The sequence below is a fragment of the Molossus molossus genome, unplaced genomic scaffold (genome assembly GCF_014108415.1).
Source record: "Molossus molossus isolate mMolMol1 unplaced genomic scaffold, mMolMol1.p scaffold_m16_p_15, whole genome shotgun sequence".
Lineage (NCBI taxonomy): Eukaryota > Metazoa > Chordata > Mammalia > Chiroptera > Molossidae > Molossus > Molossus molossus.
This window is the reverse complement of record NW_023425350.1, coordinates 31,516,291-31,541,138: the sequence shown is the minus strand read 5'-3', so window position 1 is coordinate 31,541,138 and position 24,848 is coordinate 31,516,291. Positions and strand designations below refer to the sequence as shown.

The following is a 24,848-nucleotide window of genomic DNA, read 5'->3' as shown; positions in this document are numbered from 1 at the left end:
AGGCTCACGGCACGTGAGGTTTCATAATCCCAGTGGGCTGTGGAGAGTGCGCAGAGCCGTCACTTGCTGATTGGCCGTGAAGCCAGCTCTCTCCCACAGCAGGTGGCGCTGCCACTATCAGGCAGTGCTTCACAGGGGGACTGTCCTGCACTGAAAACATGCAAATCGTGGGTCCTACTGAACTAGAATCTCCAGGGGTGGGACCCATATCTGCTGTTCAACCAGCTCCCTGAGAGTCGCAATGCACACTAGTGTCTGTGAACCCCGCCACGAGGGACAATGCAATCATCCACTCAGCAGGACCCATGTCTGACAGGGATCAGGAGACAGGTGTGGGGCTCTGCTGTGCGGACCAAGGAAACCTCCCACTTCCGGAGGACTTTCCACCACCATGCCTAGTGAAAATGAGGAGCCATGGCGCCTGACCCCTCTCTTGCTCCCCAAATGCTGATGTAGCGATGTCTTGTCATTGCTGCAGATAAAACGATACGCCTAAGTCCATAACTAATGTTTGGTTCACCTTTTCTCCTGTCTCATCCTCCCAGAAGTGACTGGGCTTTGTAAATACTACCTGATTTCTTGCCACTGCACACGAGTGGAGGCCATCTGACCCAGGCTGCGGCACCTTTCACACCGATCGCAGACGAGAATGGGCCTCTCTCCTCCAGCTGGATGGCTCCAGTTCTATAAATGAAACCTTGACCTTTAGAAGCGGCACTGATGATAACTACTTCATTTTCCATACTTTCCTGTTTCCAGTACATGGTGAATTCTTGGCAAAGGGTTCCTTTCTCACAGCCGAAAACACTGGCAGGCCACAGATGTGGAAATCTCAGCCGAGAAACATGAAATGTCATTAATGTCCCCTCAAGCACACACCTTGGAAGAGAGACTTTACCCATGACTAATCAGAGAGTCACTCTTAGCGAGGGGATGATGGGGAGGATTACAACGCCCCAGCCCTTTCTCTCAGCCTGCGATCAGGGCTTCTAGGGTTACCAGACTTGTCTAAATTACCGCTTGCTTCGCCCATCTGACCCCCAGCACCAGCACACCATCGCTGCCTGGGTTTTTTCAGCCTAGCCAATAAAAACTCTCAAGTCATCCCAGAACTTTCTGGGTAAGTGGGATGCAAGAAAAATACAAGTTAACCTTTAATAAATCCTACCACTAGAGGCAAGCAGAGGAGAAGGTTCTGGAAGGGGGGGTGGTGCGGCCTGACCACCATGAGGGCAATTTCGGCTAACAAACGCATGCCCTTTTTAAGAGAGGGACAGGAGTTTCTCGGGCAGCAGCCTGCCCTCTCTCCCCGTCACCCCTAAAATGAATGTGGCCAGGAGCAGCGGCACCGGAGTGGGCATGGATCGTGAATCACGGGCTCCTGGGCAAGTCCCCTCACTGACCTGTGCCTGTTTCCTCATCCACTAAGGACAATGTACTACCGTCCGCTTATCTCGCAGGTCGGTGAAGGCCGAGGGAGGCGATGTTGCGCAGGGACTGAAGGCAGTCAGAGTGCGCGTGCGCCGCCCCGGGCACTGTGCCGGGGCTCAGTTCTCCCTGAATTCTCACGGCAGCCCTGAGCCAGCAGGTCGCTTCTCCTCTGTGCAGGAGGAAACCAAGGTTCGTGCCCTTAATATTTGCCGGTAGTTAAAAAGAAACACAAACAAAAACAACAGACAAAGCAATCAGTCTCTGAAATGAAATGCCTGTTCAAAATGAGATACCCTGATCCTCAGGAGCGGTGAGATGAGTTTGTCTACGGGGAGTCTCTGCCATGCTAATCGCAACCCATTCCCACGGGCTGGGGGGCGCACGTGAACAGAACAGTCCAGGGTCCTGTTCAGGATTCCACAGCCGCCGAAAGAGGGAGAGTGATGATCGGCTGACAGCAATTCCCAAAGTGATTCCTGCTGGTGTGATCACACCGGTCTTCACCACCATTGCACCACTGGGTACACTTACTGAGCACCTACTCTGGGTCAGTGGGCTTTTCCTACACACACACACACACACACACACACAGCACAAAAGGTAGACGTTTGCATTGGCCTTTGGGTGATTATTGCTGGTTTGGGGAGATAAGTCATTTGTGCACATAAATCTAACAGAGAGTCGGGTTGCATATGCTGGTTGCCAAGTGAGAAGAGTAACTAATAACCACTCAAGGGTTCAGGTGAACCGAAGGGTGCGCAGAAGAGGCGGGGTGTGAGGGGTGGTGGGAGAGCTGGGTAATCAGGGACGTGGCTGCGTCACCCAGGCAAAGGGAAGAGGCAGGACGAGCACAGCACATCTAGAACTCGGGCAGGGAGTCGGAAGACAGCAGGCTGAGATCTGACAAAGGACATTTTATTTTATAGGTCATGGGCAGTGCCCAAAGTCCCGAATAGGGTGGTAAAGTGGGCAAGCCCTCTTGGTCTATTTGTAAAACTTCCATGAGCGACTCACTCCAAATCAACATCAGAATGGCTGGCCCACTACAATCTGTTGCTCCTGTTGCTACCCAAAATAGTACTTAAGGGAAGTCCATTCAATATTCATCCCTACTCACAAGGAGCTTGCTACATCCCTCACAAGGAGCTGTATAAGGAAGATGGGGCTATCCCACCTCATTTGGGACTAGAGAAACAGGTGGTGGGTTGGGAGGGGGAAGGGGCAAAGTCGTTTGAGTGGATAATCCTTTTTTTGGCAATTGTTACAATTTAGTTACAATTTAGTTACAATTTTCTATAGGAAAGTGTTACTATAACAGCAACCCTAGGAGACATTAATCTCAGCAATCCTAAAGGCAGCATCCTTACATTTTACACCTCTCCCCAGTCACCTCTGAAAGAAGCCATCGTTTTTCAGAAGTAACACCGATGGTGGAGACGGACAGCACTTAGAATCCTCAGAGCAGCTGCGTGGTCAGAGAAGACAGCAGGTGATCCTGATGACTGCTTCTTCTGTCCTCCTTGTCTCCCCTGCTTCCTACCCCACAGCTAAGTGCTGCTGTGCTGAGGGATGAGATGACAGGACAAGCATGCATCTGATGGGGCCACCAAGAAGGTCCTCCAGAGGGTCCTTGGTGTGGGTTGAAAAGATGCAGATGTTAGACAAGATTTATGGCTGGGGGGCTGGTGTTTTCTCAGCAAGTCGGCTATGTTTCTGAGTGTATCCTTATCTGGAAGGTTCTCCGGTGCTGTCTTCTCCAAGTGAAAGGGAGATGCCTACCACAATGTCTGTGTTCTCAGACAACAGAGACAGAAGTGAACATGTTCCATCCCAGGATGTGAGGACCACAGAAACTGTCAACCTGGTCGTGCCACCCAGCCACCCAGCAGTTTTGCAAGTGAAGACTTTCCATCACTCCCTGGTGAGAAGTACCTTAACTTTCTAGTGGGTTTATAGAATCTTCTAGCATGTTTTGTGGGTAGACTTTCCTCCTTCTATCACAGCGAGGATGCTGAGAAGAAAATAGTATAGGAAACATTTAATCAAATATGCACCTTGAGAAGGGGCCATTATGCATGGAGCCTTCTGTTACAAGGACCCCAGCAAATCCTGCTAAACATCATTTCCTCCCTTCTATTAAAAAGAGAGAGAGAGAGCTGGAGGAGGTTGATATTTTCTTACAGTTTCCTTTTTCCTGACTCTCTGTACAAAATGATGTAGTTGTTTACTTTAAAGCTCAGGAGTCAGCCAGCATTGTATGAAAAGCTTTCCCACAAAAAACCCATAATAAGACAAACTCCTTTCCACGATGTTTAAGCAATTAGCATGCATGAACAGGCTTGCTCATGCTCTCGCTCCGGGATCCGCTCCTTCCTCCCGTCCCAGAAGCCAAACACCCTGGGAGGATTTTTCATTCCTTGGGGGGTCAGATGCAGAGGGGGTGGTGTGAAGAGGGGGATAAAGAAGTCAGGGACACATGAGACCTTCACTGGTCCCATCTCCAAGCCACTTTCAGGCCTCCCTCTGTTCAACCCTCAGTGGAATGAAATTTCGAACCTCAGTATGCTTATCGCTAAAATGGGGGGATAAGAAAACTATCAGAGGTGTGGTAAATCCCACTTGTCACGTCGTTGGCACATTCTGAGGCAGCACAGCGGAGGAGTGAGCACTAGGACCAAGTCAGGAGAGGCTGCCTGGGTTCGGTTCTCAGTCCCACCCCTTACTGGCTGTGTGACATGCAGAAAGCATTCTCCTCCCCCTGTCCCAGGAGGCCGACCTCGCAGAGCCATGCAAGGGTTTTACTAATCGCCATATGTAAAAAGGTTTTAAAATGTATGTGAAGTGCGGTAAAAATGTCAGCTGCTATGATTTTTGGCTTCTAGAAAACATTCTACAGGCCATCACCTTTGCTGCTGGTGACGGTGGCAAGGAAAGCTGTCTTCAACCACGGCGGTTATGGGTGAGGGCAGCACAGGGGACACGTCCCCGGCAGAGGATAGAGGTGTCAGAATCTCAAAAGGACATGTTCGTACCTAGACAGCTTAAAAGCAGAATTAATTCATAATTTTGAAGATGGAAAATGGAAACATGTCTATGGTTTTCATATAAATTGCCAAATGAAATGATTGACTACCTCATCTGGGCTGTAGAACATGGCTTTACCAATGGTGAGAAGCACCCAAGGTGTGGGAATCAGGGAAGATGTCCCCCTAGGGGCAGCTGCAGACTGTAAGGGTGAGGCTGGGCTGGTGGCTCCCTAAGGACCTTCAGCCTGAAGCGGAGACACCGGGGGGCTGACGGTGGGCCAGCTTTTCTGTGGATAACCCTTAGATTTCAGCCTTGGTCTCAGGTCAGGAGATGGGGGCTCTGCTTTATCCTCCAGCTAAACAGACCGTGTGACCAATTGCCACACTTCCTGTCCTTGAGACAGACCTCACTGCCAAAGACAACAGGAAAATCAAGACTTCCATGGCACAGTAATGAGATGCAGATACCGTCCCCACGCCCAGTGTCTACTACAGTGAGAACTGTCTATGAGGGTATCATTTAAAACACTAATACACATCTGTGGCAGTTTGGATACATTCATGGTCTTATTCTCCTCCCCTCTTTTTTTATTATAAAGTATACCTACAAGAGAGTATATAAAATACATATTTTATTTTTATTTAAAAAATTTTTTTTCTTTATTAATTTTCTAGAGAGAGGAAGGAAGAGGGGGAGAGAGAGAGCGACAGAAACACCGATGAGAGAGAACATCAATCGGCCACCTCCTGCATGCCCCCACTGGGGATCAGGCCCACAACCTGGGCATTGCCCTGACTGGGAATCAAATCGGTGACCTCCTGGTGCATGGGTCGATGCTCAACCAGTGAACCACACTGGCCGGGCAGCCTACATACATATTTTAAAGAATAATCCAATAAATCAAACTCTCTTTCAGACATGACACATCTTGACAAATAGGAGACAATCACTGTTCCTCCGAAGCTCCTTAAACCACTCTGATCCTGATGGCACCCCCTCCCCTCCCCCGGCCCCTCCCCACCTGGGCTGAGGATAATCATCATATAGACCTTCCTGGTGAACACTGTCCTGTTTTTCTTTTTAATCACCAACGTGTTTATCTCTAAACAATAAATTGCTGCATGTATCTTTCTGGGACTTAATCTTCTATCTGTGTACTCTCCTTTTTAATCACCAGTTCTTGTGGTTGAGGTCTTAATACTTAAGGGGGTATCACTTTTTCTTTTTAAAGTGTCCTTTTAAAAAGTCCTTCAAGCATTCTCCTTAAAATAGCACGACACAGCAACTGCACTGATTCATTCTGTCCCCTTGGGTGCGAACGGCCACATTTAGGTAGCCGTGGCCGGTTTCTTGCCTTTTCAATTCAAATATCACTTCCTTACATCAAAGTGACATTGTTGGTGGATTTAAAGATCAAAGAAATATAGTCAGCCCTTCCAAATTATACCATCTTCCAAAAAGAGACATTCCCACTCACCATCATTTTCTTTTCTTTTTTAATTTTTCAAAATTGATTCCAGAGACAGGGAGGGAAGGAGAGAGAGAAACATTGATCAGTTTCTTCCTGTATGTGCCCCAACCAGGGACTGAACCCGCAACCTGGGAATGTGCCCTGACCGGGAATGGAACCCGTCACCTTTCTTTGGGTGCACAGGATGACATGCCACTCAACTGAGCCACACCGGCCAGGGCACAAGCATCGTGTTATTCGTAATGTTGTGCACAGTCTTCTATGTTTCTCGGCTTGTTCAGGTGCTCACAGTCCTTCCTATTCTTGTCCTTCTCTACCTGTGCTGTCTAAACATCCCTTTTCATAACACTGGGATTTTAAGTCTCACATCTTTACCTTAACCCTTGAACAACTTGTATAGTATCAAAACAAACACAACTCTCTAAACTTGTATTTTCCCTCCCACAAAAATGCCTATTTGTATCATATAGGCTTTTTACTCTCACAATCCTGCAAACTGTTAGTACCATCTTCTACAGCAGAGGAAGGAACATCCGAGCGTCTACAGTTTATGCTCAAGTTTGAGTCTTCAAGGTTCAGGAACTGACAAGCAGCTCAAAGCGCTAAACAAACCCACTGTTCTGGAGATACAGAGGTACAGGAATCACAGTGTTTGAGCTGGAAGAAACTATCACTTAAAGTTTTGGGAAGGACCCAGTTTGTTTCTGCCTGTGGCATCCACAGATATTGACTTCCTGTGTTTACCCAGTGCCCGGGACAACAGGCTCTCTCCAGTTCCCATGGTGATGAGCTGATTTTTCCCCTCTAAGATTAATGTGCTTTAAAGCTACAGATCAACAGTGGGCAGGCAGCTGGATGGGAGGATCTGAACTACATGAACATCTACATCTGTCTCAAGGGTTTGTTCCTTTTTACATAATGTCATGACTGCAGAGCCCATCCCAGCGATTCAAACGGGCTCTACCACTGTGCTCGCCACCCACGGTTCTCACTCCTGTGACAAAGGCCTTCATGTGTGAGAGGAGAATGTCCCTCCCATTTGTAGCAGTATGCCTGCTGCTCAAGCCCACTCATATCTTGTCTTACTCTGACTGCCTAAGACAATTTCTGTACCACTCATTTTTACACAAAATCATACTTCTTTTTCTGGTTCACCTGTGCCCGTCTGAGCTCCCTAGACAGATTAGACATTCTTTGGACAAAGAGTGTATCCTTTTTCTATCCCTGGCATATCTGGTACTGAGCTGAAGACATATCAGGTCTTGAAAAAATCCCGACTGTCTAATATACACTGAGCAGAACCTGTCCTCCCTGACTGCCGGTTCGGGTCCCACGCGTCGTCGTCCCCTGGTACTACTTCCCTGAGTGATGCCTCTGCCCAGTACCTCCACTCCTCAGCCACTGCACCTGCAGTCCGCGTGGCTCTTACCAGCCAAGGTGTTTCCCAGTGAATTCTTTTGTAAATATTTCATAAAAGAAGTTAGCTTTTCTAAGGCGAACAATCACACCTACATGTATGTATTTTTAAAGGTCAGATTTTACTTTTAAGTTTTCTCCTAGTGAACCTACTTATACTTCTTTGTGACGTTTACTTCCAAGTTATTACATTAAGCAACACATCTCATATCTCTAATAAATCTTCCCAAAGGAACCCAACTCTGGGTGCATTAGACTATGGACGTGTTTCAGCTCTATGGCACTGTTTCATTTGGTTGTCTGTGTGTTTTAGTGTTAACATTAGGGAATCTAGAAAATCTTCATAAATTAGGGCTTGATAAAGGAAGTTGGGTTTAAGCTGTTACCAGAACAACAAAACAAAACGAGGTGTGGGTTAGATACACGATGAAGAAACACCGAGAACAAAGACATCCTTTTCCCCACCCCCCCACTCGCGGCACCTCCCATCCACACTCCTGTCGGAGGGCTGAGGAAGGCCACCAACTCCACTGCCACCGTGTAACTGCTGGTGGGTCAGACCCAAACCAGGCCGTAGAGCCAGGGTGGGAAAGGGGGTGCAGTTCCCCGATAAAATGGATTACATACTGCTGATGAGTGACAGTGAACATCAGACTGACCCAACAAAGGAGCCAATTTGTACCTCCTGCCACACCACAGGGCTCCAGCAAGAGACTTCGTCTTGCCCATGTTCCCTCCTCGGACTGCCCCTGCAATGTCACAGTAAAAATAAAATGCTCTGACAGGGTCAAAGGTGGCTGTTCCCACTTCCTGTGGCCTCTGCCAGAAAAGTTCTCCTAACAGGAAGAGGAGGGGCCGTTTTTCCTTTTATTACTTTCCCGATGCAACTCAGACTGCCAAAAACACTGCTCCCAAAGAGTTACCCCAGGGTGCCCTGGGTAACAGACATAGTAGCCTGGTCCCCCACTATACGTAAGTCAACCAACAGCCATTTTATACACACCGTGGTCTCCCGCCAGCTCATCATCCTCAGGAGCCTACTCTCAAACAAAACGAAGATCCTGGAAGCTGACTACGGTAGCCCCCCCCCCCCCCCAATCCATGGTTTCTCTATCAGGAGTTTCAGTTACCCATTGTCAACCATGGGATGAAAATATTAAAAGGAAAATTCCAGAAATAAAAAAATTCCTAAGTTTTAAATCGCGCACCATTCTGAGTAACATGATAAAGCCCGATGCCTTCCTGCTCCATCTCGGGCAAGACATGAATCATCCCTTTGTCTAGAGTATCCACCCTGGAGACTTTGCCCTCCTGTTAGTCACTTAGTAGCCGCTGGGGTTATCAGACCGCCGGGTGCAGAATCCCTCTGCCGGGCTCGTGGCACCGTTGTAGTGGCCTCACACTGTGTCACCATGCCCAGGGCATTCACCTCGTTCCACCTCATCAAGTAGTCATTTATCTCCTCCTTCATCACAAGAAGGGTGAATGGTGCAGTAAGATATTTTGAGAGAGGGAGAGACCACATTCGTATAACTCTTATTACAGTATATTGTTATAATTGTTCTATTTGATTATTATTGTTGTTACTCTCTTACTGTGCCTAATTTAAAAATTAAACTTTCTCATAGGTATGTACGAATAGGAAAAACATAGTATATACAGGGTTTGTACTATCCGTGGTTTGAGGTATCTGCTGGGGAGTTGGGATGTAGTCCCTGAAGATGGGGGGGGGGGGGCACTGTACCTGGGTTTGAATCCAGGATCTGCCTCTTCTAGCCGTGAGACCTCTCTTTGGGGATAATGATTCTGCCTCTGAGGTCTGATGTGAAGATTAAATGAGTTAATACGTGTAAAATGCTTACAATTAAACCTGGCATATAATAAGTACACATGAATATTTGCTCTTATTATTATCATTGAGCCAAGGAGGGCCCTGAAATGGGAGGTGATGAGTAGCCCAGCTAGTACACTTTAATAAAACGATCCTGGTAGATCGCTGAAGGTGTGTTTGCATTTGGAACCCTGATGCAGAACAACAGCCTTGTGGACGTGAAGGCTTTGACCACGGTGGGACATTCACTGCGCTGACCTTGGCAGAAGGAACGCCAGACAGAAACGCTGTTCACTCGTGCATGGAAACAGGTCTGTGATGGTCCCAAGGAGCTGCGTTTTCACAGGTCTTCAGCCTCAGATTTAGGGATCTTATAGACCCTGTCATCTAGGTCCCTGCTCTGTGTTCTCCCCTGCTTTAATTAGGAGCAAAGAAATCGATGCCCAGAGAACTGTCTCAGAGCGAACATCAGGGCCGTTCCTCGGCCCCTGGTGCCCTGTCCTGGATCCTGTGTTAACTACAAATCAATATGGCACACGGGAACATGAGTAGCCAAGTGGGATATACCCACCACCTGGCAAGATCTTCAAAGTCAAAGAACTGAGGGCCAGCAGGGTTGTCTGAGACCACTGGGGAAAAAGTTCAGGTTATATGAAAAAGCCCACTGCTTAAGCTGAATGATCTCAACAGACCTGATAGAAGAGCCCAGGTGTAAAACAACATCAGTCCACTATCAAAATTCAGCATGAATCTAAAAATAAACACATTGAAAAAAAGAAAAGGTAAATCCTGAAATCTAATAGATGGCATTGGGTGGGGATCTGGGAGGTCTGACGCCAACCAATGAGGAACCTGGCTTTGTTTGGTGAAAGGGTTAGATAACTTGGACCTCTGGTTTTAGATTTCAAGATGAAACTTTTTATTTAAACTTGACCTTTATGTACCCATTGAACTGTGGGCAATGACACCTTAGAAGTATATAGGTCATATAACCCAACTGGCACAATCTAAGTTCTTGTTTCTCATCAGCCCAGGGTTACACAATCAGTACTGTCCGGAGCGTTAAGTGGAGCACTCCACATTCTTCTCCGGGGCCAGCCTTCCCAGAAGCAGAGGGGAAACGGAATGGCCCCTGACGATTCTGCCTTCAGATGTCCTTCCGCTGCCTCTGGACTTGTGAGTTACTGAAACGGCCTCCTCACCAGCTCTGCTCTGTGTTTTCCCCTTTAACCCACACCTCACAGAGCCGCCACATCGTCTATGTCATCACTTCCTGCAGCACCTTCAAGGGATCCTTTCCTTCCAGAGTAAGTCCAGACTCCTTTCCTGGCATTGTGAGAACTCCGCAGCTTAGGCAGAATCTCAGGAGGTTGTCTTTCTCACGCTCTCCCAATGGGCGCCTATTTCAGCAGGACATGTCATTACTCTCCTTAAATTAGGGGTTTCTTTCTGCAAACTCCTCCCTCCCTGAAACGTGCTGTGCCCTGCTCCTCACCCTCCACCCAGTGACTCCCCTCAGATCACACTGCTCCTCCACAGTGGTCCTTCTCTCCCCCAGGAGGCAAGGGCAGGGATTGTTGGGCAGGATCCCAGCTCTACCACTAAACTAAACTTGTGACCCTGGCCAACTTGCTAAGCCCTCCGGAGTCTCGGTTTCTTCACCTGGCCAGAGAAATGGCAATACCGATACCCTCCGGGACTGTGTACGATTTACAAAATTAGTTCTTGCACAAGGCGTGCCACATACTAAGTGCTCACTAAGTCTCTCCCTCTTTACCACATACTACCTTTATTCTAAGTTACTGTTTGACACATATCGTCGTCTTCCATTGAACACACGAGTCCCAGTCCCGTTAACTCCCGAGGGCATTAACGAGGTTCTGGCACAGGGCAGATTCTCAGGCTCATTACCAGAGAAGTGTCACACCCCAGTCGCATGTTCTCTATCTCTAGCTCTCTTTCTACGATGAAAAACCTTCCTCAGTGAGCCAGAGTGGTTTCATTAAGCACATGCTTTTAGGTTTTGTTTCCTACAGGTACTTCCATGAGTGATCCAAGCAAATGAGAGACAGCGTTCTCCGAGAACGCTGCTTCCGAAATTCCGTCTCCACTGGAGTCTCAGGAAGATGCCCGCGTTAACGACAGGCATGCGCAGTGGCAAGTCTCAGGAAACGATGCCTGATCACACTCGGGTGGTCAGAAACCTTCAGACTTACTCCAACCTCTCAGCAGAAGTTGCAGGTGGTTTTCAACTTTTGTTGTTGTTTGTTTTCTACAATGAAATCCCTTCTTCAAACGCTTTTCTACTTGGAACACTAATATGTGAAGCCACTGCAGTGGCGTTTCTCCGAGCGGAGCGGGAGGAGCGTGGACGTCCTCTCGCACGGCACACGCAGGGCCTGTGTGTGCAGGAGTGTGTGTGTGCACAGTGCAGAGGGGAACTCCTGGGGCGTGTCCACAGAGCCTCATTCAAAGGCTACGGCTTAGAAGAAGCAGCGAGTAGTTTAGGAGAATGAGTAACTATACACCTTACTGGTGAACAACACATCTACAAGACAAACAGACATAATGTCAAAGGAATTTAAATTGTGTTCATATGACTGACCTAGGAAATAGGTCAGTGTCAGATTCTTCAAGTTTATGTTATAGGAAGAGAACCACAAAGGGAATGAGGTGGTTCTGTAGCACAGAGGCCAATGCCATCATCGGGCCACGCCGGACAGCACGCTGTGGTTCACCTCCTGCCCGGGCAGCGAGGGGCTGACGGGCGACCTGCAGCCCCTAAACGCAGGACTTCGCTACACGAAGCCCTCGGGTATTGTAGAAACCTAGAAATCATTTGGCCGAAGAATACTGTGACAAGAGCAGTTACAATATGTATCACTTCGTGAAACAGCTTCATGGAGGAGGAGTATGCTACCAATTTTATAAATATATATGTGTGAACAGATGGGTTCCTGAACTGGAATTACACACATCAAAATGCCAATAGTCATTAGAGAATCATTCTTAGTGTCCTTTCTGAATTTTGCTAAGTTTTGTTACAATTAATTAACAAGTACTCTTTGTGATAAAAAATTAAATATTATTATTGTTTAAAAGCCAAGGCCAACAGTTTCTGAAGGAGAACAAAGCAATGATTTCTGGGCACTAGACAGAGGCCGGCAATACACATGTGGAGCAATAAACACATTCCTGTGAGACCAGGAAATACTACCTAGTTCACTCCATCCCTCGGCAGGAAGCATGTTGTCCCATGACGCCCGTGGCGCAGTACATAGTAGGTGCTCAGTAAATGATAACTTAGGACAAGTGTGAGGGCCTTGTCCTGCGCCAGCCCATTTTGGATCTAATTCTTGTGCCCCTGCCCCTCTCTCCTCCCTTCTCTCTTGCTCTCACAGAAACAGGCCGACAGATCCTACTTCTCTCACCAGCGTACGGGGCATTCACTTTGTTTAGTTCAAGTCTTACTGAGTGTGAGTAAAACCCATGTGTGACAGTGAAGGGGAACTGGGGGGTGGACCTTGGAAGTAAGGACATGTGAATAGAGAATCTGGACAGGAGGGAGGGGTTGGAGACAAAATTCTGTCCTGCCGGGATTTTGATCCTGGCGCTGTCACAAACAGGTTGGGAGACTTAGCTGGGCCTGTCGTCTCATCCTGAAAGGGGGCCACATCCTTGCCTCACCGAGACATCATTAGGAAAAGGGGGGATGGCTGAGTAAGTGAAGGCACTTTTAAAAGGCAACTGTCCTGTTCTAATTCAAGGTTTCCTTAGAGGCAAAGAAAGTATATAAGGCAGCCGGACCCTAGATTAAGAGCCAACAGGTAGACCTCTGCCCTGGGGGCATGAGAGCATTCAATAACTCCACAGCGGTTTTTCATCACACAGAATGCTTCCTGACCTGGTCCGCCTCCTCCTCCATGAAGCTTTGCTTGATTATGAAAACCATGATCTATTCTCTCTGACTGACTTGGGCACCCCTGACCTGTCTGCACATAGACAACTCTCCACCTCCACTCTCTCTCATTCCCCGCCAGTCCTCGCAGCCCTCAGACCATCTGTCCTCAAGTGAATCAACTTTATAACCCACAAATTTGACAGAGGCCCTAGCATAAACGTCCTGTCACGCCCTGCAGTGATTTGTACACTGTGACCCTCACTGAGGATGTCATTTCATTGGCTGATTAATAGAAATGGCATTGTTGGCCAGCCCACACTCTCCGGCAAGAATGATCTTCGGGACTAAGGAGATGGAGTTTGCTGGGGTCTGACCCCTCTCACGGTTGCTTCTGCCAACGCTAAGCGTGCACCTGTACCACGGAGCTCATTTCTCTGAAGTCTGTTAAAAATCACCGAGGCTACCTTGATTCGAAACCTATTATTGGCAATCACATTGATTCCCAGGTGGCTGCCGGGCCCACAGACAACTCTTGGTGTCGAACATCTCAATTTGCTCCTGTGAGACAGTCACCAAATCCAACAAGACCCCTCCAGCCCCTCGGACATTGCTGCCTCAGGCGGTGTGTGCAGAGGAAAGAGACCCACACTTCCTTCAGTTGCTTTCCTGGCTGTTTTAGATTTAATTTGACACAAGCAACTCTTTTTTTAAGACAAAAATCTACCAAAGATTTTTTACTTTGTGTGTGTGTGTGTGTTTCTTTCCTGTTTGCTGCTCTTCAGAGTCAATGGTCAACATGCACATCAGGGTTCCTTGAAACAGCAGGCTTTCCTGAGCTGAGAACAGTCCTTCTCAGCAGTTCTTACCCCACGCTCCTACCGACTACTAAACTCATTTGAAAAATGTCTCCAGTTGCTTTTTAAGGATTTTTCCATCCTGCTTTTCCCCCAGGGCAGCGAGGGGGGCTGGCCAGGGAGGTTCTCCAGGAGCTCGCCCTCCACTTCCTGCAGCGGCTCACTCAGCAGAGCCCTCCGAGCAGTGCTTCCCAGGCCCGCGGGAAATGCCAGAGTGTGGGGGTGAGCACGACTGGGGAGAGATTAACATTCAAGAGGAAAAGTCATAGACGGACTTATTCAAGTCAGGTTTTGTGGGATCCAGTTGGAAGAGATGACTTTACAATGGAGATCATACACAGAACTTAAAAACGCCTGAGAATTGTATTTCCTGTAACTATAAGAACAAAAACAACACAAACTCAGTGGCTCTCCTAGCCCCAGGAGAACGGAACCCAGAAGGAGCAATTCCTGAGGTCACTCTCCCCCCGAAGGCCTGATTCACCAAGCCCGCAACGTTCAGAGTCGAGCTGAATGTCCAGCCCAGTGATGAAACAGCCTCATAGTTACCCTCCCTTATCTACCAGTCAGCATCTGATCTTACAGATGCAGGAATTTCCTTACTTTGCAAATACCCTCCCTTTCTTCCTCTCCTTCCTTATTGTTCAGCCACTGTCATTTCCTTGGAAGAAGCAAGACACAGAATGAGTTGGGGGTTCTAGCTTTTGAAAAATAATAATGAAAATGACATTTGGGGATAAGCTCTAGGCCTCATCAGCCATCTCTTTGCCTTTATCCTCTCCCATATGCTAACATGCTACCCATGCTTCAAGGTTCAGGCTAGATTCCTCCTCTTCCAGGAAGACTTCCAAACCACCTTTTGCAGAGCTTCAAAAGAATCACCGAAATGGCCCCATTAGAAGGACTACCATGCTACAGAATATCATTCTTTGTGTGTCTTTCTCCCCACTAGATAGTAACCTCCATAAGTTTAGAGTTGGTAGCTTGGGGGCTTTGTAGCCCCAGAACCTAACAGTATCTGACATATAATAGATGCTCAATAAATATGTGTACACTCATTGAAATAATTACAGGCCCTACCTTTTTTTCCAAACCAAGAAACGATTATTGTGTCTATGGAAATAGTAAACACTACTGTTACTTTAACACCATTCATTAAATCATTTGGCCGAGTTAAATATGAACATTTTAGTTTCTCATGCACACCGACAGGTAGCACAGTTTCTGTAATTTGTATGGCTATGTCAATCTTGATGAGCACAATGCCTTTATGAAATGAGAATTAAGCCCAGGGTTTTCTAGTTGTAAGAGAGGGAACCCAAGGGAAATGAAACTGCTCCGTCATGGCTGGAGTCAGAAGTCCCTTATCCCCTTTCATCCCACACATTTGATAGTTAATTAAATACAATTTTGTAGCTTTCCCTAGTTGTTCCAGCTTACGCTGGCACCCAAAGAGCACACAGCATAGTGGAAATGCAAGTCACACGCTGGCTTAAATTTGATTCAAATTAATATTATTCACTTAATTTACTGGCCTGTCTGCCCTTCCTCACTAGAGGGAAGCTACCATGTCACTGGCCCCTTTCCTTCCAGATCCCACAGGGAACGATCGGAGTACAACGAGCCAGGGGCAGGTGAGCTCCGTGCAGAAAAGGCCAAACCACTCTTTAGCTGTAACTTGGTCATTCAGTGGACTGCAGTGACCAGAACTAACCCGTGACCTGACTTCAGGATGGATGTCACGGGTCTGCACAATCACTGCCATCAGTCACGCTACCAGACCCGGGACCCGCACCTCACGCATCTCAAGTGCGGTCAGCACGCGTCGTGACCAGACGCTGTGTGCAATCTGTCAGGAATGTTTCCATAGGGGCGGCTTTGGTCCTACAGAATGACAAACAAAGGCTCATCTACACGTAAGTAAACCTGACTTAACATGTGTTGATGCTCTGTGTGTCTAAATTCAACAAGAAGTCAAGACACCTTACTAGGATGGCAATCAGGTCCTGTGTTCCTTAATCATGCACGAAGTCTCGGTGGAAACCAGGTTTATGGTGGCTCAGACGAACGGTCCTTTCTTTTCAGGAAAAGGAAACTGAAGCAGGATTGAACGGGGGCCATTTAACCCAGTTCCCATTCCCACCCCAATCCTGCCCACTCTCCAGAGCCTGGCTGGAGTTCCTTCCCCTCTCCAGACACTGACGAGCACCCTCTCCTCCGAGTCCCCCAAGTTTTGAGCACCCCACCCAGAACACAACTCTGCAATGCTGTGTGCTGCTCTGTTTGCTTAGGGAAATTAGTATCACCTCCCCCTTCCTTCCTGAATAGACCCCTTTCCTTGAGAATCGTCTTCCTCTTTGCTGAAACCCCACCTCTAGCACTTACCTCAGAGTCAGGTGAGTAACAGCTACTCTTTGAAACCATGACTATTGGTGGTCATAAAATAAAAAAGTCACCATTTCTAAAATTCAGTTGGAGGATTATAAAATGACTCTTCGCAAGATCCCTTTCATTAGTAAGTAAAGGTTCTTTGGTGAGGTTAAATACGATTTGCTTTGGGAAAACCAGATCCGCATACGCCTGTGTGTAGAAGTGAGGTGAGCTGTGTTCCACCGACCGACGGTGGCGTGGGGCAGACAGGGCGGGGCTGCTCCCATGACTGTGGCTGCCAGACAGTGGCTTGAGGAAGAGTTAGCACATCTCTGAACCACAGAGAAAAGTCTCTCCCCAGCCTCACCGTCCAGCCACCCAGACCCCGATCTCCACGTCGGTTTGGGGAACAGGGAGGAAACCCCTGGTGTCCTTCAACGCCATTCTGTGCTCCGAAAGCTGCCACCGAGTGAGGAGGGTCGGCTTGGATGTTCTCCGATGCTGAGGAGAACACCGCTGGCTGAGGAATCCATTCTCACTCCCCACGCACTCCCCGAGGAGTGGGGGGCTGCCTCTAGGGAGTCCCCAAGGTCTCACGGGGGCCACATCTAGACTGGACCCCTCCTGGGATGTTGAGTCTCTCAGCAATGTGTCCACAGAAAGAATGCTAGTGTGGATCCCTGCCCAGGAAAGCACCTCCGACAGGGAGAGGATGGCCACCTGCTAGGGACAGGGGAAGAGGGTTTCCCACAGAGGGGACACTGCTGCAGGCACAGAAGAGTAGCAAGGTGATACTGGAGAAAGGCCCCACTGGACTGGGAGTCCCACACACCAGATGGTTTAGTCCAACTGGGCTAACACGGTGCATCTATGGGCAAAAGACTTCCCCTTCTCTGAAATCTGATTTTCATATTGGTGCAAACAGTAGAATGAATTATTTTGGAAAATATTTCAACCTCCTGATTCTGACAGTGAACACCTACCAGGTGTGAGGCCCTGTGATAAGCACCATGGGAGATGAAGAAATATTGGACACATTTCTCATCAATTATGCTCAAGGGGAGACAAGAAAGCTGACTTGAGATGGAGCCTGTATTATCACGCCAGGCTCTGCATGTGAAATAGAGACACGTGCGCAGATCACAGACCTCAGGCCTTACGGAGCAGACACCCAGAACAAGGGGAGCAAATGTAAGTCCTGTACTTGTCCAGAAAAGGGATTTCTAGACTTTCTGACGGTATTTCTTATTCTCCTGAGGAGCCAGAGGGATAGGAAAAACTCCATTAGATGTGGTTTTCAGTGTGGAATGCTGGGGCAGAGTCCGGGATCGAATAATTGGGAAATAGTAGATTAAATAAAAGTAGCCCCACCCCCACTGCAGGTCTCCTCAGGGACTTTAATAAACAAATGCATATTGAGATACTCCAGGGGAGGTCAAGATTGCAGCACTCCAAACTACAGGCCACAGAGGCTTTCATTCTTAGAGTTTCCCAGGTGAGGAGTGTTCGGAGAAATACCCTTTGGGAAACTGCCAAACAGACTAAATTCCCTGTGTCAGGGATGGTGCCTCTCTCACCAATGTATCGCCAGCAGCTGGCACGAGGGAATGATTCAGATAAAATATAATTAACTGAAAATCTGCCAAATGACCAAATGAGTGACTGTCGAATTCTAAGTGGAAAGACTGGCATTCGCAATGACATGGAGGTGACGGCGCACCAAGGGGCAGGAATCGCCTGCCCATGATGGCACCATTCACTGTCTGGGCTCCAAACGGACACAGGTAAGAGTTTCAGGTAAGGTTACCTTCACGTTTTCAAGAAGCCAAGGACTATAAATGCGTAAGACACCCTAAAAGTCTTCAACTATTTTTTTTCTAACAACAACAAAAAAGAGGTAATAAGAGCTTCATAAAGAATGTTGGCATTTCTCTTCCTTACTCAGAATAAGTAAGGACGCAAGCAGAGATCAGACTCCGTAAGGTAGTTACAGATTATCTTTGTTTCTTTACTGCCACCTGCTGGTTACCAGGTTCCTACATGGTAAAGATGCCGGGACGGTTTGTATTTCACTATGGCATTTTAAGCACTCGTTTACATCCTTTACCTCAAATGACATTGTGTAAGTTAGGAGCAGTCAGGGTGGCCTTACTCTTTTTCATTGGACTGAAAACAACACAGAGCTTTCGTGATTTAGCGATAGTAAGTTATGAGCAGAGCAAGGACTAACCATGCCTGTTGGTTTCTCCAAGGAGCAAACACTGGGTTTGTCATTTGGCTTTGTCCACATACGTCTGCAGAGTTCTGCCACTCTCATCCCCTTACAAGTATAACCTTGAATGGAAAAGGCCATGCCTTTAAACAAGAGGATGCTGTTCAAACACACCCTGATCTTTTCAAGGGTAAAATCCATTCCACTTGACAAGGTTTCGAGAAAGAATGTAGAGGGTCTGGAATTGATTTTTTTCATCTGATGGCCATGATACCATATGACCCCCAGTGCTGCTCGAGATGGCGACCCACCAGCTTCTTCCTAAACATACCTTGGTTTGGAAGCAGCAATAGAGTTGGGTTAGGTACGGGTGTTTCCGCGCGAGAGCCAAAATCCTCTTCTCTGTCATGGTGCAGTCCACGTCATCATCCTGCAGGATGACGTCCTTCTTTAAGACCTTCACAGCATATACTTCATCTTTGCCTTTGAGCTCCGCCAACATGACCTGCACGCGATCAAAACCACCCGTCAGTACACACCGGTGAGGAATCAAAAGGAGAAACACGAGCCAATATCGCGTGCTTAAAAATGGACTCCTTTTTTTCTATCATTTTAAATAGTAAACATTTTTAAAAAATGTTTAGAAAATCTACCCATCTCAGTACAGCTACTGCCATTTTAATCTCTAACACAGTGTCCAGGCAAAGAAAAGTTCAGTGCAGGTCTGCTCAGTAACTGTTCATACGTCCACATGTACTTGTCATACATGCAATGGGAGTATAGCAGATAGAGCACAGCACTTGTTTAACCGAACAGTATTTCATAAGCATTTTCTACAGTCTTCATCATTACTGTGGTTTCTGATAATTCAATATATTACAATTTATTTAAACTTTTACCTCCTATTAGATACTTGAGTTACTTGTAATTATTAAGTACCACATAAATATTGCCAAGAAGCTCTGGCCAGTTTGGCTCAGGGGTTAGAGGGTTGGCCCGCAGATCAAAGAGCCATGGGTTCAATTCCGGTCAAGAGCATGGACCTCAGTTGCAGTTTGTCCCCGGCCCTGATTGGGGTCGTGTGTCCCTCTCACGTCAGTGTTTCTCTCTCTCTCTCCCTCCCACTCTATCTAAAGATAAATGGGACAAAAACTATGCTCAGGTGAGGATTAAAAAAAAAATTGCAAAGAATATTTTTGTATATATAATTTTTTTCTTTCTTTTGAATATCCTCAAGATAGAAAGTGTTAGAAGTGGATTACGGGGTTAAGCATTTGCACATTCCTAACGGATTTTCAAATAGGATCTACAATATAATCTGCCACTCGCGGTGGAGGCGTGCTTTAGTTTCATGGCAATTCACCGACACTGGGTGCTTCCACTTTAAAAGCGATTTTGTTCATGTGATGGGCGTGAGATGTTGCCTCAATGCTTTTTAAACTTGCAATGAAACTTCTTAAATATTTGTTTTCTGATTAAATTTCTTTTGTGTGAACTATTCATCTGTTTCCTCTGTCTAGTCATCTACCATTTTATATTACTTTACTTTCTGCAAAGGTTTTTCCGAATTTGTTTTATAATTTTCTGTTGCTTTTTTCTTAATAAATAGGCTGCTTTACCCGTATGTAGTTGAGTCTGTCCTTGTTTACCTTTGTGGTTTCTCCTATTGCTGTAAAGCTGGGAGTGTGATTCCTTCTCCAGAGAACAAATTAACAGTTCTATTTCTTAAATTTTTTAAAATCATTTGATAGTTTGGAACTCATTTCCCTACAAATGTGACAAGCCCATCTCCCATTCAGTAACTGACCCCTCAGCACAGCTCCAGAGTAAGTCACTGGAACGAAATGAAGCCCAGCGAGGGGATTCAAGATATGAACTTGAACACCTTCGGTTGCAAACGCTTTCCAACGGGCTCGCTCTGTGACTCTTCCTAAGGAGCAACCTCAATGCTTCAGAGTCATCAAAGCCCCCCGCCTGCCCATATGCACCACGTGTAACCTGGAGACGGGGAGGCTGCTGGTTTCCCGGGAATCCTGCTCACAGGGAAGCCTGCCGGAGGACTGGGGTCTGCTCCTCCTCTAGCCAATCTCTGAAGAATGTGATTACTCAGCCTTTGCCATGTAAGTAGATCCAGCTTCCTGCAGCGTTGATCTCAGACTGAGATGGGGCAGGTGAGAAGGGCCAGGAACCAGGCCCTGGACCCTGGGGGCGTCTCTTGGAGGACAGTGGCTCTGTCGCTCAGCAAGCCTTCTGACCCACAGGCTGACACGTGAGGGTGTGTGACCCCCAGGAGCTCCCAAAGGCAGGTGCTGGGTCCCACGGCAGGGCCTCTGGTCCGGAGGTCCTCAACACACCATGCCCATCCACTCCCAGGCACGGCTTTGTCAATAGCTGAGGGGCCGAATAGCAGCGATCACAGCCGACATGTTAACCAGCTCCCTAGCCTCCTGCTCTTCCCTACTGTTTTCTGAAGTGAACAGGACTTATGTTTCCATCTCACCCCACCTTCAGAGTGGCAGCTGATCGCCACGGATGCTTTATTTGAGCACCCTCTGCATCTACGTCCCACACGCGTGTCCGTCTCTGCGGGGAGAGGACAGGGAGGCTGGCACCAAGGGCAGAGGACCCCGATCCAAGATAGGAGGTGATTATCCCCACTCTTTTGCCACAACAGAGGTTAAACAAAAGATTTAGCAAGTGCCAGAAAAGTCGGTCACATAATAGTTAACTTCCACAGTTTCACAGGCTAAGATCTGTGGAGTTCTGGAGTCCATTTTCAAAGTCTTTGCAATGAATGAAAACCAGAAGCTCAGATGACTCTGAAGGAGGGAAGAAGTGTATTGTCATTATTATGACAATAAGGGAAGGCAGAGCACATGTAAAGCAATCTAAACTTCTCAGAGTGCTTTCCACCCACCAGGCCACTTGGTTCCTGTCCCCCCTTGACAAGTGGGCTACTCTGAACCCCAAAGAGGTAAAATGCCCACACTCACGTCCCAGAGCCAGTTACCAGCAGAAGCTGGACTCCTGTGCTTGCCCTCAGGCCACTTCTACTCAATAAGGAGGGAAATATAACAAGACCAGGCTGAAGGTTTAGTTGCTTAACCTTTACATCAAACGAATGAGGGGGCCGAGGCCGCAGGGTGGAGGGAATCAGCAGTTCTGCCCCCACAGGCCACAGACCTTGCCAAAGCTGCCCTTGCCCAACACTTTGATGAAGTTGAACTCATCCAGGCCCAAGCGCTTGGCCTGGCCTTGCCGGACTTCGCCGTTCTCCCCGGGGCTCGCCAGCTGGCCGTCTGTGGCCGCCGCCGCTCTGTGCTCCTCCCCTCGGATATCAAATGACAAGGCCTTCCGGATGTTGTTTTCAAGTTCTTTTATTTCTAGTGCCAAGGGAGACAAGAGAATGCATTAGTGCACACCTTGCAAGCCTTCCTACAAGGACTCAGATTCAGAACCCCCTCCCCCGCTGGGCTTGCCACCCTCCGTTGGCTCTTCATAGCAACAGATCCAGTGTGCTATTCCTTTATGTCCCTTCATTTGTGCCACACACTTTCATTGGCACCTAACATGCGGCTGGGCCGAGGCAGGCAAAGAGGAGGGCACAGCCTGCCAACCGACTCCATCGGCTTGGACTGGGCCCCGGCCACCTCTCCGAAAGCCCCTTTGGCGAGTAGCCTATCCAATTATTCTTGGTTAGTGCAGGAAGCCCCGCCTTCTCTGTAACTTCGCAGAGTTCCAAAGGCAACGGATAACCTTCAAGTCTCCTTTGAAGATTAGGGTAAGACACATTGAGAATTGTCATCACAGTCATCTCGGTGATAAAATTATTTCACCTTCTAAAGGACTTTACATGGCTTTGCTGCTGGATTTACTCCAAACACCCATCTCATGGAAGTTTATTTAACAACATGTGCAAGGAGCTTATCGTTAACTAAAGCACTGCTTCCCGAAAGCGGCATGCTGCAAATGCCAAGGAGATCCGAGGGGGCAGGGATTCCTCAATCCAAGTTCACAATGGTGAGGCTGGGGGGCGCAGACTGGGTGACGAGAGCTCCCTGGGGGTGATAACGCTGGATGATCCTTTGACCTTTCCTCTTTGAGGAAGCTTTACTATTCACTATTAATTCACCAAGACAAACATTCTTCTGTGCAGAAATGGGCACCTTGAGCATAATCCAACTATAAGACACTCGTGAATAAAGCTGGGATTATGAGGGGAACGCAGACCCTTCACCCTTGGCGAGCAGAATCAGGCACGAGTGCTCAGATGCTGCTTGACATGCAGAGGTCTTCAGCGTCTTTTCAGAAGACAGAGGCCCACGAGAGCTCACTCAAGGGGCCTGGAGATCTTCTGTAGATCTGGGGTTTGGCTCCCCTGGGAATGGGAGGGGGGAGGAGAGCTTCTGAGCCTACAGTAACCCCGCACCAAATCAGCAGCTCCCTATCACATACTGTTAAGTATAATTTCTAGTCTCAGCAGAGAGCAACAAGTCTCCGTTTCCCAGGCAAGTTACTAAATGGATCCTGGAAGGTAAAACCTGGGTGTGTAGGGACACAAGCTTGGAGAAGGTGTCTCTGTGTTTTCACAATGGAGGAAAAAGAGTCTGTGTGTTGTTTCTGTTTTGTAATAATGCCACGTCTGGCCAAGAGGGTTCACATTCATCTGTGCTGATGTCACTGCTGGGTGATACTGGCATCTGCACTGACCGTGGACAGAGGCCCCGAGAGGCTGGACAGCACACTGGCAGGGACCAGCCTAGAAACCTGACTGTACCACTCCTATCTTATATGGGGTCTCTTGACCGCAGGACCCCATCTGCTGAAGTTCTCAAAGGAGGCCTCGGCATAAACAGGGAGACATGAAAATGCCCACACTGGTCCAGGACCCTGCTCATCTGGAGGTCCCAGCACCTCCGCAGACCACTCACAGATGGTTCCAGCCTCTTCGCAATGATACACAGTCCAAATGTGCAGAAAGTTACCCAGAGCAGCACAGCGATGTGGCCCAGGTGGGCACGCTGCTCCCGTGGCTGTGCTATTGGCTCCTGGGTCAGGAGAGCTGGTCACAGCGATGAGCTGCAAGGGGGTCTGATGGCACAGATTCTGAGACTGGGGTCCCTAAGCCAGGAGGGGCCTGGTCTCACCCTTACCACTGGCTTAGATCCTGATCTTTGGACAAAGCTTCTCAAGTCTCTGACCTTCCACCTCCCACCTGTAACATGGGGACAGCAAAGGAGCACAGCACAGAGCAGGTGTGAGCATAACATTCGAACAGTGAGTACAAAAGGGGCTAGACAGTCTAGACGCTGCGATGCAATGACCAGTCCTGCTCTGATGATTCACACTCCCTCCCAGACCACGGGCTCTGGTCCCCAGAGGGGTAGGTTGGAAATGTCTAAGTCCCTCCTCAGCCTCACCACTCTGCCTGCACAGTTAGAAACCTCCGATCACTCTAGGCTTATCCCAGTGGTGAAGGAGACAGCCTATGCTGAGGTTGACAGAGGACTGAGGCCCAGAGCCGACTTCCTGCCCACTCTTGCAATCTCTTCCCCAGCTCCGTCTTAGCCCCACCCACGCACCCTGGCCAGGACGGGAGAGGTCCTCCCTCACCCATCCCTGGGCCCTTGCCCTGATCTCAGGTCTTGGGTGGGATGGGTAGAGTCAGGAGGAAGGAAACCAGACTCAACTGAGCGACGCTTACAGGCTAGGGGCAGACACGGTGAGAGAAGGGGCTGAACACCCGCCCTCTCCAGGGCCGGCACTCGGAACCAGGGAGAAGAAAGAACCACAGCGTCACGAGCGCCCCCTCTCCTGCCCCGGCTGGAAGGGATTTAAGGCAGACAGGCATTTAGTGCCCTGCCCTCAGGAACGCCTTGTCGAGGGGAAGAGCAGCTGATGAGTCGACAGGGAAACTGTCGAAAGACTTTCCAGAGCCACTGGCTGCTTTGGCTAACGCGAAGCCATTCTGGGGTAGGCGTTCAGCTCCTCAGAACTTCCAATGACCAAGCTCTGAGGCACAGAAGCAAATCCGAGGGTCTCACCCTGGTCACAAGGGGAGGTGGGTGCTGACTTGGACCGATCTTCCTCGGAGGGTGAGCTTCCAGATGCAGGCTGCGGGGACTCGGCGCCAGCAAGGAGCTAGGAGGGGGGAAGAGGAGAGAGAGGCATCAGAAGGGAGGGTGGCGAGTTTCCCTGAGGTAAAGCTTTAAGACCCCACACCCAGCACAAAGGGACACCTGCTGAATTGATTGTCTGAAAGCACAGTCTCGAGGTTTCATTTGCCAATTAAAGAGGAGAAAACAAGAGACTTCAGTTTGTTCAATTTCTATTCT

General features: G+C 48.3%; 1 protein-coding gene across 3 annotated transcripts in view; it reads right to left on the bottom strand.

Moving 5' to 3' along the window:
* PRKCE (protein kinase C epsilon) overlaps positions 1–24,848 on the bottom strand; it is a 483,491-nt gene that overhangs the window by 129,895 nt on the left and 328,748 nt on the right. For all 3 annotated transcript variants that reach the window (XM_036262555.1, XM_036262554.1, XM_036262556.1), the window contains 3 exons: positions 24,558–24,654; positions 21,697–21,896; positions 18,845–19,018 (listed from right to left, as the gene is read on the bottom strand). In XM_036262555.1, the coding sequence (XP_036118448.1) occupies positions 18,845–19,018; positions 21,697–21,896; positions 24,558–24,654 (471 nt within the window). The remainder of the gene's footprint in view (positions 1–18,844; positions 19,019–21,696; positions 21,897–24,557; positions 24,655–24,848) is intronic.